This window comes from Rana temporaria, chromosome 1 (genome assembly GCF_905171775.1).
Source record: "Rana temporaria chromosome 1, aRanTem1.1, whole genome shotgun sequence".
NCBI classification, from domain to species: Eukaryota; Metazoa; Chordata; class Amphibia; order Anura; family Ranidae; genus Rana; species Rana temporaria.
In genome coordinates, this window is record NC_053489.1 from 570,206,018 (window position 1) to 570,220,078 (window position 14,061).

Sequence of the window (14,061 nt, forward strand, 5' to 3'; positions counted from 1 at the left end):
ATAGCTGCCGGCTGTATCACAGGAGCATGCCCGCAATAACTTTCCACCATGCGAGAGTGCTCGCATGAAGGTGGAAAGTTCTTGCGGGGGGGGAGCTGAGACAGCCGCCGAAGGATCCCAGAAGACCAGGTTCGGGGGCCAGGTTCGGGGCAAAACGAGCTGCACAGTGGAGGCAAGTATAAAATGTTTGTTATTTAAAAAAAAAAAATCTCTTTAGTGTTCCTTTAAGTGTGTCCTAAGGAGTAATTCTAACTGTAGGGGGATAGGACTTACTAGGGTAAATGACAGATCGCTGTTCATACTCTGTATGAACAGACGATCAGTAATTTCTCCCCTGAAAGAACTGGGAGCAGTGTCTTTACACACACAGCTCCCGTTTCTCACTCTGTCACGAGCGATCGTGGGTGCCCGGCGGACTCCCATTGGCTTCAGGGGTGAGCAGCGGGCACTCGCTCCCCTAGTGGCCACAGGTCGAAGCGACGTACTATAACGTTATTTCGCCCAGCCGAGCCATGATGCCGCAGGATCACTTTTACAGGTCATGGAAGGGGATCCCCCCTCCCGCTACCTTCCCGGGCTCTCCCATCACACTAGGGAGCATGGGAAGGTTCTGAATGTCCCCAATCATATCTATGGTCTAACAAACTGGAAGTGATGAGTATTTTGTTACTTCTGGTTTCGGTGTAATGTTAACAGGCTGATACCGGCCTGTGAAAGCATCAGATCTAACCGATCTTGGTTTGACCGGATGCTTTTAAGGGCAGAGGAGAGATCTCCTAATATAGAGTACCTGTCACTGCCCATGCTATCACAAGGGATGAACAAAAATGAAAAGACGTAAAAAAAATTAAAAAAAAATTCTCTCACCCAGAAGTTGGCTATGTTTGGGAACTTTTTCCAGATTGTTTGCTACTTATATGAATATTTTTTATTAATTTATTGCACTTCACATTTATGTATCATGAATTTACTGTATTTTCTGGTGTATAAGACTACCTTTTACACTTAAAAAAAACTGTCCAAAAAGCAGGGGTCGTCTTATATTCCAGGTCAGCTGCTTGGATGCCTGCTGGATGTGCAGTAATACTGTATGTAGCTTTGGCTACATACAGTATATACAGTACCTCTTAGCCAATCCCGATGAGCGATGTATTCAAATGAATACAGAGCCTGCTCAGATTGGAGTAACAACCTCTGCCAATTGGATTTGAGAGTCAGAGAGGCGTGGGCTGATGATGTTACAGACTCTGCCAATCCAAGCAGGCTTTGTATTCATTAATAGAATACATTGGTCGCCATGATTGGCTCCAGGTCCAGCAAGAATGAAGAAGGATATGGCTCCAGAAGCAAGAAATATGAAGCATCGGCAGCCTCAGAAGGGGGGTCATCTTATAAGGTGAGTACAGGCAAAAAATCTTAAACTGTAAAATTAGGGGGTCGCCTTATACAACGGGAAATACAGTAATATTTCACATACAGTATTGTTTTATGAAATAGCACTTTATAAATTTAATTAAATTTATATGAATTATTAATCATTGTTTGCATATTTCACTCTTTTCATTATTGCAGAATTGTACTATATACATTTTTATGGTATAAAGATGTGAGTTTTAAAGGTGCAGTGCACCTGTTTTTTTTTTCTTTGCTTATTAAAATTTTATATGTATTTCTGATGGTTTTATATCACTTTTAAAACATTTTATGAAGATTTATGACATTTTAGGGGGACAGCGCACCTATACTGTGGTTGGAATTGTACTTGCATGTCTTGTATCTGGACTGCGATTTAGGTACAGCAGTTCTTATTTGTCACTTAGTGCAGGAATATTTTTTCCTTTATTTATACCATATCTATATATATACTGTATATTTTAGCTATGGTATACTCTACTTACCTCTGAGAAAGGATTTAGCTACAGAGCAGATAAGTTCAAGCACTATGGAAAATGCATGTTAGCATTTGACCATGGACAATGGGGTATCTTGCGACTTGCGATCTTGAACTTACTGTGTACAAATTCAAACAAGCCAGCTGAAATTGCATTTTATGACTGTTTATATATGTGATGTAAATAAAGTTGATACTACCATTTTTTTTAAAGATAAATTGTGTTTGGATTGCATATTGCCTTGAAAGTCTCATGGGAAATTCGTTCAGTATGTCTATGTTGCGCCCATCTAAAGGTTACCTTTGGGACGAGTTCTATTTTTATATATGAAGAAAACTTAGTTCATCATATGTTAAAATATCTTCCTTTCCAACTTTTGACAACTTTCTACTTACTTATTGACCCCACTACCCTTATTTGCAACTTTGCTCAGTTTTGTTTTAGGATGTAACACAATGCTGTTAGCCAGTCCCCAAACCACCCCTCCAAACTTACCTGAATGTTAGGGTTCTTCTCCTTGCAGGCATTTGTTTCAATTTTGAATTCGGCACAGCTGTGTGGCTGACCCCACAGCCATGTCATCCATTCACAGAGATATGTGAATGGAGAGACTACAAGTCCCACCTGTCACTGTGGTAGATGCATAGGTCTCTCAATGGTGCACAAGGGTGTTGATGTCGATTCACTCCTGAGTACAATGATACTCCCTCCAGCTCCATAACTGAAGGAGGCTAGAGGAATAGTTTGCAGGAACCTGTGCGTTGCACCCGCTGTCCACTGATAATGATTGCAATGCTTTATTCAATATGAGTGTATTTATATAAAAAAATATATATATAAACAGGTGGAATGCACCTTCAAAACAGAAACAGAAAAAGCATACATTCTGATTGTTTTTTTTAGTGACATTATAGTCGCTCACCTTGGCCAATTGATCGATTTGCAAAGTTGTACATTTGCATTGCAATGGCAAAATCTTCTAGATTGTTGAGAAACTGGAAGAAGGATCTAAAGTCATCAAACGAGATTCCCTGAGAAGCAGAGCAGAAAGCCAAGGTTAGTCCCTAATGATTTTATCTAGATAAGTAGATGAAAGTATCAGCAGGCGATGAATAAAAGTCATTTAGAAGGTTGTAATATGCAACCTGATATTTCCTGTACCAAACTGAACTTTCTGATCTCTCTGCACTGCAGCCAGTGGAATAACATAATGCAATGCTTCCAGGCTCCAGTAATTTAGCACTGCTGGCTGCATCAGCTCGCTGAATTCCAGGTATGGATATTTTTGCTTAGTTACGTTGGTCCATCTTGGACTTATGCAAGTATGCATGTACCTTGCTAATCCCCATGACACCTAGATATCACTGTAGTAGGCACCACTACAGTGGTTGCTCATTTGTCTATATTAAAAAAAAAAAAAAATAGAGCACCATTTTATTTAAACAAACACTTTACAAAATAAAAGCCTCATATGTTTAAAAAAAAAATAAAAAAAAATATATATACAAATCAATCATAGGGGCATATTTATAACACTGAATGTGACCTTCACCAAAAATGTTCACCAAACATTCAGGTGGTTAATCATTCACCTGCATTGAATATTTGCTGACCGTCGCACTCATTGCTTTATAAATATGCTTTATAGGGTTACTGCCAAGTTACATATGCTTACACGGCTAAATTTGGTCTGGGCATTAATGGTCCCTGGTCACAAAAGGGTTAACTCTATTCTACCATAAAATAAAATGTATATTTTGGGTGGAATGATCTTTCAGTGTATTACTGTCATTACCAGATCAAGGAAATTCAGCGCACTTCATTTTAGTGCATAGCTTTTGATGCAGGTTTTTTAGCTCATTTAGCACACTGTAAATAGTTCCAAAGCATTTTATCACATTAAATCTTGATCACGACTCCACACCAAAACCAAACACAGATTTTTTTTGTTTCTTAGAAAATGATAGATGTATTGTAGATTGAGATTCACATGAAATATAAGGAACATTAATAAAACCTGCTTGACAAAACTTAAACCACTTCCTGCCTGCGCTATAGCCCAATGACGGCTACAGCGCAGGCTTCCGATGCTGGGAGGGCGTCAGTAGACGCCCTCCTGTGATCGCTCTGCTCTCACGTGGCAGGCGCACACTGTGATCACCGAGTGCTTCGGACTGATCACAGAACAGGGTAAAGGGCCAATCACAGTGGGCCCTTTACCATGTGATCAGCTGTCATCCAATGACAGATAATCAGAAAATAAACAGGAGCTGGGTACCGGCTTTTTTTCTCCTCATGATCAGAACAAAGAATAAATAACCAGTAACCAGCTTCTGTTGCATGGACCTGATCTGTGCTGGTAATCAGTACCCACAAGTGCCATCTATCAGTGTTCACCAGTGCCACCTCATCATTGTCACCTCATCAGTGCCCATCAGTGCTGCCTTATCAGTGCAGTCTATCAATGTCCATCAGTGCAGCCTCATCAGTGCACATCAGTGAAGGAGAAAAATGACATTTTATTTTTTTTTTTTTTGAAAAATGTAGGTATATTTTTGTTTCTTTACTAAAAAACAAAACAAAAAACAGCAGTGATTAAATATCACCAAAAGTAAGCTCTATTTTTGTGTAAAAAATTATAAAAATGTTGTTTGGGTACAGGGTTAAATGATCGCACAATTGTCATTCAAAGTGCAACAGCGCTGAAAGCTGAAAGTTGTTTTGGGCAGGAAGGGGGTTTAAGTGCTCAGTAGGCAAGTGGTTAAAGAATAAGTTCACCTTTTGAAAAAGAAAAACAATGAAAGCACATTTTTGCAGGTAAAAAATTAGAATTAATTAATTTATATTTCTAAGGAGCCTACAGAGCATTTCACTTGCGATCAGCATATCGTGGGTGCAATCTCAGGCTCCTGCAGACTATAAAGATAGCTTTAAAGAATCAATTACCAGAGTGCTCACCAGCACCCTCAGAGTTCAGTAAGAACTACAAGCTGTTAGCCCCAATGGTTGGTAGTACTTGTAGTCTATCCATTCAAAGGATACTGTGAATGGATGGTTGGTAGTACTTGTAGTCTATCCATTCAAAGGATACTGTGAATGGATGACGTGGCCATGTGGGTGGAGCTCCACTGGTTGAAAAAAAAAAAAAAAGACTAATCTCAGGACTGCTTTAGTTAATGGCTGCAATCTAGAGGGGGTGCAGGAATTGAAATTCAAATGACTTTTTTAAAGCCTATGGACTCATACAGTACTGTTGCATCCATTGTTATTGCATCATCGAACCTTTGGCAGTTGACAGCAAGTGTACTTTTCCATCAATTAAATGTTTCACGTGCATCAAAGTAGCATTGTTTAACACTGGCAGAAATAAACATTTGGCATTGTGTGCAACAAGGAGCATGCACTAGGTGCAATAGAGTGCTGGGTTTATTTGATACTGTATATGGCAACATACAGTATTTTTCAGTATTTAGTGGAGGATACTGGAGTTAAGTTCCAGCTTCCATTGCCTCCTGGGTTGTCTGTTAGTAACATCTCGGAGCCTGAATTTCCAGGCCTACACATCTAGCATGCCCAATAAGCTCCTTTCTCCTTATGGAATGTTTATTTCACCATATAGTATGAAGAATGCAGCAGGTGGGGTGGGAATACCCAAAATGTAAGTTGGTAGCAACAGCTTTAGGGAGCTTCTAGACCAGTGGTTCTCAACCTTCCTAGTGCTGTGACTCCTTGATAATATTTCTCAAGTTGTGGGGACCTCCAACAGTAAAATTATTTTCGAGTCCCTCGTACAGTATAAAAACCCCCTATGGGACATTTTAGGATGTACCACCCTTTCTTTTTGTTCTACCTTCTTTCCATTTTATCTCTCCCTATCCCAATTCCCCCCCCCCCATCTCTCTAGCCATCTTTCTTGTTCCTTCTCTTATTTTTCGCTCCCTTTTTCTTTGTTCCTGCACCTCTTTATCTCCCTTCCATGTATTCCCTATTTTTATTCCTTCTCTTACTACATGGTGGAGGGGAAGGAGATGAGTGGCAGTGTGGGTGGGGATTTGGGATGAGTGGCAATGCTGGGGGGAGTTCTGATCAGCTAACTCAGGTACTCTTGATAAAGGTCATCTGCTGATCTGAGAACAGTAGTGGGGACGTTTAATGGCAACTATAATCACAGGTAGTGTTACTCACTGTGTCTCCGGCTTCACTGTGTCACCAGCTCTGTGGTGTCTTGTAACAGTGACACCTATGCTGAAATCAGGAGATAGAGTCTCCTCCAGCCCCCCCACTTCACATTCCTCAGCAGTCAGCTGACCCCTCTTCCCCACAGCCATGCTATGAACTGAATGCGCAGGTTTGAAGAGGCTGAGTGGGTGGCCACGTAATCCAGGAACAGCCCAGCTGGGCGGCCACAGGCTCCAGGCACAGCCCTGCTGAGCGGCCACAAAAAGGCTGGGAGAGGGGTGCGGGCTTCCGGAACAGCCCAGGATTCGGTGACCCCAGGCAAATCGTCATTCAACCCCTGAGGGGGTCCTGACCCCCAGGTTGAGAACCACTGTCCTAGAAGATTCTATCTATCTTTAACTAAAATGTGGAGGAATCCTTTTCAAATAAACCATTTCATACTTTTGATCTCTTTTTAATTCCTCTTTCAGACCAAACTAAAACTGCGATTTCTCCATCCAGCAAGTAGGGTTAATTGTGGAAGGACTGAAGAGATGTTTAACTAAACATGTATTTTCATCATTTACGAGCCAGGGAGAGAAAAAAATAAAAAAACTTTAAAGGCAGTTTAAAAATAGTGTTTACTTACATGAAAGGCATGCTGGGTCAACATGTAAGCAAACACATTGTTAACATTCTGACTCGGATAGACGAGCCAGGCTTGACAAAGAACATGCTATGCCCAGCAAATCACAAGACATAAAAGCTGACACAACAACCTACAAAATAAGGAAATAACCATACATAGAAGGTAATTTATCAAAACTGGAGCAGCCAGAATCTTTATTAACTTTGCATTGCAACCAATCAGCTTCTAGCTTTTATTTTCAAATCTTAAAGCAGTACTAAACCCGTCGATATAACAATTTTCCAAAATAGTTACATTTAAGGCATGCCATGAATGAAAGCTCACTTTTGCTTGTGCTCTTATCTGAACTGTCAAACCATCAAATGGTTGGTGCCATAACTGATCACAGGTGCAGCACCATGGCAACGGCAGATCAAACAGGCTAAATGGCAGCTTTATTGGCTGAAAAGGATAGGAGGGTTTAATTCTGATTTAACTGAAGCTATTTGGTTACTATGCACAACTGCCCAAAATTCTGTCTGCTCCAGTTTTGATAAATGTCTGGTAGCAAAGTACCTCTTTAACCACTTGAGACCCGCGCTATTGACAAAAGACGTCAACAGCGCGGCTCTCAAGTGCCAACTGGACGTCTTTGGACGTCATTTAAAAGCATTTCCCGCGCGCGCCACTGGGGGGCGCGCAGCGGGTAAACACTGTTCCGGCGCATCGCTCGGGAACCGATGCGTGTACCTGGCGGCCGCGATGTCTGCCGGGTACACGCGATCGTCGGTAAGACAGCAGAGATGTGGAACTCTGTGTGTAAACACAGAGCTCCACGTGCTGTCAGAGGAGAGGAGACCGATCTGTGTCTCTTGTACATAGGGACACAGCATCGGTCACCTCCCCCAGTCACCCCCCTCCCCCCACACAGTTAGAACACACCTAAGATACACATTTAACCCCTTCCTCACCCCCTAGTGTTAACCCCTTCACTGCCAGTCACATTTATACAGCAATTAGTGCATTTTTATAGCACTGAACGCTGTATAAATGTGAATGGTGCCAAATTTGTGTCAAAAGTGTCCGATGTGTCCGCCATAACGTCGCAGTCCCAATAAAAATCGCAGATCGCCGCCATTACTAGTAAAAAAATAATAATAAAAAAAAATCATAATTCTGTTCCCTATTTTGTAGGCGCTATAACTTTTGCGCAAACCAGTCGCCTATTGCGATTTTTTTTTTTGGGGATATTTATTATAGCAACAAGTAAAAAATATAAATATTTTTTTTTAAATTGTCACTCTTTTTTTGTTTATAGCGCAAAAAAAAAAAAAACGCAGAGGTGATCAAATACCACCAAAATAAAGCTCTATTTGTGGGGAAAAAAGGACGTCAATTTTGTTTCGGAGCCACGTCGCACGACCTTGCAAATGTCAGTTAAATCGACGCAGTGCCGGAAGCTGAAATTTCGCCTGGGAACGAAGGGGTGTTATGTGCCCAGTAAGAAAGTGGTTAAACATTTCTCAAATGTTGGCAAATGCGATTTGCCTAGAAAGCATTTCTGTTTTCATAGCTAGACAAGGGTGTACATTTGTGGTTCAGTGCAATGTTCTCCAAGTCACACTGACCATAAACTGCAGAGATCAGTACAGATGGTGCAGATGCCTCTATGCTAGTTCAGCAGCTATCACTTCCTGAACTACTGGACACTTTAGCCTACCTGTCACTGCAGTGTCTAAAAGTGTGAGATGAGAATACAATTTGGAGGAGTATCGACATAGAAATCCACTAAATCACCAAGGTACTTAAAACATTCAGCTGCTATAAAGAAAAAGGACCATAGTGTGCTTAATGTATCCCTGCCCCAGCAGAGCCCTCTCAGGGTTCATAAAAACACTAAGCACATAACAATAATACTTTCAAAAAGCTGATATTTATATAGGCTTTGGCACTCCCACCAACATCTGAAATGTAGAGAAATACAGCCATGGGATAGGTACAGTAAAACCTTGGATTGCGAGCATAATTTGTTCCAGAAACATGTTTGTAATCCAAAGCACTCATATATCAAAGCGAATTTCCCCATAAGAAATAATGGAATCTCAAATAATTTGTTACACAACCATTTATTCACAGATCCTTCAGTTTATAGTCCATATAAAAAGATTATAGTAATGTGACCGGGTTGTGTAACCATAAAATGTCCATCCACAAATGGAAGCCTCCACAAGGGGATTAGAAGCAAAATCCAGCCGGAGCTACAGAGTATAAAAGAGAAGAGAGTTGCCTCTAAGTGTAGCAATATGTTGCTAAATGTTGTACCTTTATTAAATATAACCAAATTGCTACACTTACAGGCACCTCTCTTCTCTTTTATACCCAGTTGTGACATGACGCTACTCTTATATCAAGACATCGCTTGTATATCAAGTCAAAAGTTATTCAAAAATGTTGCTTGTCTTGCAAAAACGCTCTCAAACCAAGTTACTCTCAAACCAAGGTATTACTGTACTTATTAATGTGTATGAGCATTTTGTCGAGAGAACTTTTTAATATTTTCCCCCTGACAAATGTAATTCATAGAAATGGTCTGGCTAGAAAGTATCAGACTTGTCCAATGCCTGGCATACTTGATTCCTAGAATATCGCAAATAATTTTTCTCACCTCTAGTCACAAACAATCACGTAGTGTTGCAGTTGATCACTACTGTCTTTCTGAACTGTGCACCAAATTGTGACCCCCCTCTACTTATAAAAGCTCTCCATCGGCAGAGTCAGAAGAACGATTCTCTGTCACTCAATAGAAGTGAACTTCATCTGTAGCAGACACCTAAATTTGACAGTTTGGTGAATCTGCCTTGATCATGTCTAGTCAGGTATGGTGCGAAAAAATAAAAATTCACCTTTGATCATGAAAATGGAAGTGACCTCAGATCTCTCTGGCTGCTGAAAATTCTATTCTTCAAGCAGACGTCCTATTAACAAAACCTGTTTCTATGTAAAAGGGTATGGGTGACAACTACTTATGTACAGTTGCTTATTTAGAATATGTACAGTATCTCACAAAAGTGAGTACACCTCTCACATTTTTGTAAATATTTTATTATATCTTTTCCAGTGACAACACTGAAGAAATTACAATTTGCTACAATGTAAAGTAGTGAGTGTACAGTTTGTATAACAGTGTCAATTTTCTGTCCCCTGAAAATAACTCAACACACAGCCATTAATGTATAAACCACTGGCGACAAAAGTGAGAACACCCCTATGTGAAAATGTCCAAATTGGGCCCAATTCGCCATTTTCCCTCCCCGATGTCATGTGACTCATTAGTGTTAAAAGGTTTTAGGTGTGAATGGGGAGAAGGTGTGTTACATTAGGTGTTATTGCTCTATCATACTGGTCACTGGAAGTTCAACATGGGACCTCATGGCAAAGAACTCTCTGAGGATCTGAAAAAAATGAATTGTTGCTCTACATAAAGATGGCCTAGGCTATAAGAAGATAGCCAAGACCCTGAAACTGAGCTGCAGCACAGTGGCAAAAACCATACAGTAGTTTAACAGGACAGGTTTCACTCAGAACAGGCCTCGTCATGGTTGACCAAAGAAGTTGCGTGCGCATGCTCAGCGTCATATCCAAAGGTTGTCTTTGGGAAATAGACGTATGAGTGCTGCCAGCATTGCTGCAGAGGTTGAAGGGGTGGGGGGTCAGCCTGTCAGTGCTCAGACCACACGCCACACACTGCATTAAATTGATCTGCATGGCTGTTGTCCCAGAAGGAAGCCTCTTCTAAAGATGATGCACAAGAAAGCCTGCAAACAGTTTGCTAAAGGCAAGCAGACTAAGGACATGGATTACTGGAACCAAGTCCTGTGGTCTGATGAGACCAAGATAAACTTATTTGGTTCAGATGGTGTCAAGCGTGTGTGTGGCGGCAACCAGGTAAGGAGTACAAAGACAAGTGTGTCTTGCCTACAGTCAAGCATGATGGTGGGAGTGTCATGGTCTGGGGCTGCATTAGTGCTGTCGGCACCGAGGAGCTACTGTTAATTAAGAGAAACATGAATGCTAACATGTACGGACATACTGAAGCAGAGCATGATCCCCTCCCTTTGGAGACTGGGCTGCAGGGCAGTATTCCAACATGAGAACAACCCCAAACACACCTCCAAGACGACCACTGCCTTGCTAAAGAGGCTGAGGGTAAAGGTGATGGACTGGCCAAGCATGTCTTCAGACCTAAACTATTTGCTATTGAGCATCTGTGGGGCATCATCAAATAGAAGGTGGAGGAGCGCAAGGTCTCTAACATCCACCAGCTCTGTGATGTCATCATGGAGGAATGGAAGAGGACTCCAGTGGCAACCTGTGAAAGTCTGTGAACTCCATGCCCAAGAAGGTTAAAGCAGTGCTGGAAAATAATGGAAAATAATGCTGGAAAGTTTACTCACTTTTGTTGCCGGCATTTTAGACATTAATGGCTGTGTGTTGAGTTATTTTGAGGGGACAGCAAATGTACACTGTTATACAAGCTGTGCACTCACTACTTTACATTGTAGCGAAGTGTAATTACTTCGGTGTTGTCACATGGAAAAATATGATAAAATAGTTACAAAAATGTGAGGGGTGAACTCACTTTTGCGAGATACTATAAATGTTAAGTTTTAGTGGCCTACTTTACATCTAAACCTTTTCTATATGGTAAGGTGCCTGCCCATATCTGTAGTCTTCTGTAAAATTGTGTCCACTGCAAGTTTAGCTGTGAACTCCCATGCTACATTCCTGTCAACCTCTTCTACACTGTTTGGGCAGTTAATAGAGTACATTAAGGCATATCTCAGGGGAGAGGGTATGACAACTCCCTTGACCTTCCCAAGCCAGGATTCATAACAGTGCTCCTAGTTTTAAACCATTCCAATAGAGTAAGAAGACTACTGCAGACACGTCTGCTGTCAGTGTAGAAAATAATCTGTATAATTGTGTGACGAAAGGTTGACTTAACGTAAATCACCTTATACCTAGATACATGGGCTGCCGTACATATCCCCAATACAAACAGACAACTTTCAGTCTTCAGTCATTAACATTTCAAACACGACCCTTGTGCTTACATTACAACAGAGAAATAAAACAAAGAGGTGTTAAATGTAGGTGAAAGCCAATAAATAGTATGTTTCGCATACTTTCTTAAATGATACAACAATACTTGTTTTTATATGGTGAGAAGCGATGAGAAACCATTGACACACCGCTCAATTAAAGGCCATTCAGCTTTCGACCAAGCAGTAAGATGAAAGTCTAGGTAACAATAGGTCTTGCTCTAAGTACACTTTAAGGTTTTCTAGTCCACAAGCAGCACTGTCAACACTGCCAAAGTGTAGCCATTACAGGCAAAGACAAAACTGTTTGCAAGTTTTCCTTAATACAGATTAACCTGATCCTACCACAAATACAAACAGAAGAATACATCCCAAACATCCCACGCCTCAGGGACTACTTGTAGCATCAGCCTTATTTGTTTGCACTGAGGCATTTTTTTGCCAATAGGTATTTCTATTGCACAGGTACCAGTCATACAATGCATTTGTTACACAAGAAATGAACCAGTTAGATACACAACGTTCTAAGAAACCCATCAGTTATTCAGAACACTTTGAAATTCTCTTCTTGGCAGCAGAGCAGTCTCATCAATAAAACCTACAAGTCTCCAAACAAAAAGGAGACCAAATCTGTCACTTGGAAGAACAAAGTGAAATTCTATCTTTTCACCTCTGAAAATAAAAAAAAGATGCAACCTTTGTTCTTGTACATCTAAATTAGATGCGTACAATAGTTTAAAAGGTCAGTGCATCCAAAACTGAAGTTTAAAATTGTTAGTAGATGCTAGAGAGTTAAAGCAACCGACAATGTATTTATGCTTTGAGAACTCTGTTGTTGAAATCTCTGTCCTTTAAATCCTCTGTCAATTGTGGTCCCCACTCTACCTGCGGAAGCTGTCATTAATGTTATATTGTAAAGAATGCATAGAGGAGGTGCTCAAACATTCAAGGGTATACAGTAGCACCCAAAACACCCAACGTGGACAGGAACAAAGCCAGGGATAATGTTGAGGAGATCTCAGGCCTCGTACACACGACCGAGTTTCTCGGCAAAAACCAGCAAGAAACTTGCTGGGATTTTTTTTTTGCCGAGGAAACCGGTCGTGTGTACATTTTTCGACGAGGAAACTGTCGAGGATCCCGTCGAGCCAAAAAGAGAGCATGTCTTCTTTTTCCTCAATGGGAATAGAGAAACTTGCCTTGTCGAGTTCCTCGACAGCCTAACAAGGAACTCGACGATGAAAACGATGTGTTTCGCCCGTGGAGTTCCTCGGTCGTGTGTACGAGGCTTCACTGCTGGAGTATCCATAACATACATGAAGCCAGGAGTTGACCTCATCAGGCACCATTTACAAATACTTTATCACTTTTGTTTTATACAGTATCTCAAAAAAAGTTAGTACACCCCTCACATTTTTGTAAATATTTTATTATATCTCTTCATGTGACAACACGGAAGAAATTATACTTTGCTACAATGTAATGTACAGTAGTGGGTGTACAGCTTGTATAACAGTGTCAATTTGCTGTCCCCTCAAAATAACTCAACATTAATGTCTAAACCGCTAGCAACAAAAGTAAGTACACCCCTAAGTGAAAATGTCCAAATTGGGCCCAATTTGCAATTTTTCCCTCCTGTGTGTCATGGGACTTGTTTGTTACAAGGTCTCAGGTGTGAATGGGGAGCAGGTGTGTTAAATTTGGTGCCATCACCCTCCCTCTCTCATACTGGTCACTTGAAGTTCAACATGACACCCCATATCAAAGAGCTCTCTGAGGATATGAAAAAATGAATTATTGCTCTACAAAAAGACGGCATAGGCTATAAGAAGATTGCCAAGACCCTGAAACTGAGCTGCAGCAAGGTGGCCAAAACCATACAGCGATTTAACAGGACAGGTTCCACTCGGAACAGGCCTCGCCATGGTCGACCAAAGAAGTTGAGTACCCCGTGCTCAGCTTAAAAGCTATAGGTTGTCTTTGGGAAATAGACGTATGAGTGCTGCCAGCATTGCTGCAGAGGTTGAAGGGGTGGGGGGTCAGCCTGTCAGTGCTTAGACCATACGCCGCACACTGCAGCAAATTGGTCTGCATGGCTGTCATCCCAGAAGGAAGCCTCTTCTAAAGATGATGCACAAGAAAGCCCGCTTCAGTTGGCTGAAGAAAAGCAGACTAAGGAAATGGATTAGTGGAACCATGTCCTGTGGTCTGAAGAGACCAAGATAAACTTATTAAACTAAACTTTTAGTGCTGCCAGCACTGGGGAGCTACAGTTCTCTGA

General features: G+C 41.2%; 1 protein-coding gene across 5 annotated transcripts in view; it reads right to left on the bottom strand.

The window, feature by feature from the left end:
- The window catches only part of MICU3 (mitochondrial calcium uptake family member 3), a 262,036-nt gene that overhangs the window by 14,168 nt on the left and 233,807 nt on the right, over nucleotides 1-14,061 (bottom strand). For all 5 annotated transcript variants that reach the window (XM_040334668.1, XM_040334669.1, XM_040334666.1 and 2 more), the window contains one exon: nucleotides 2,815-2,923. In XM_040334668.1, the coding sequence (XP_040190602.1) occupies nucleotides 2,815-2,923 (109 nt within the window). The remainder of the gene's footprint in view (nucleotides 1-2,814; nucleotides 2,924-14,061) is intronic.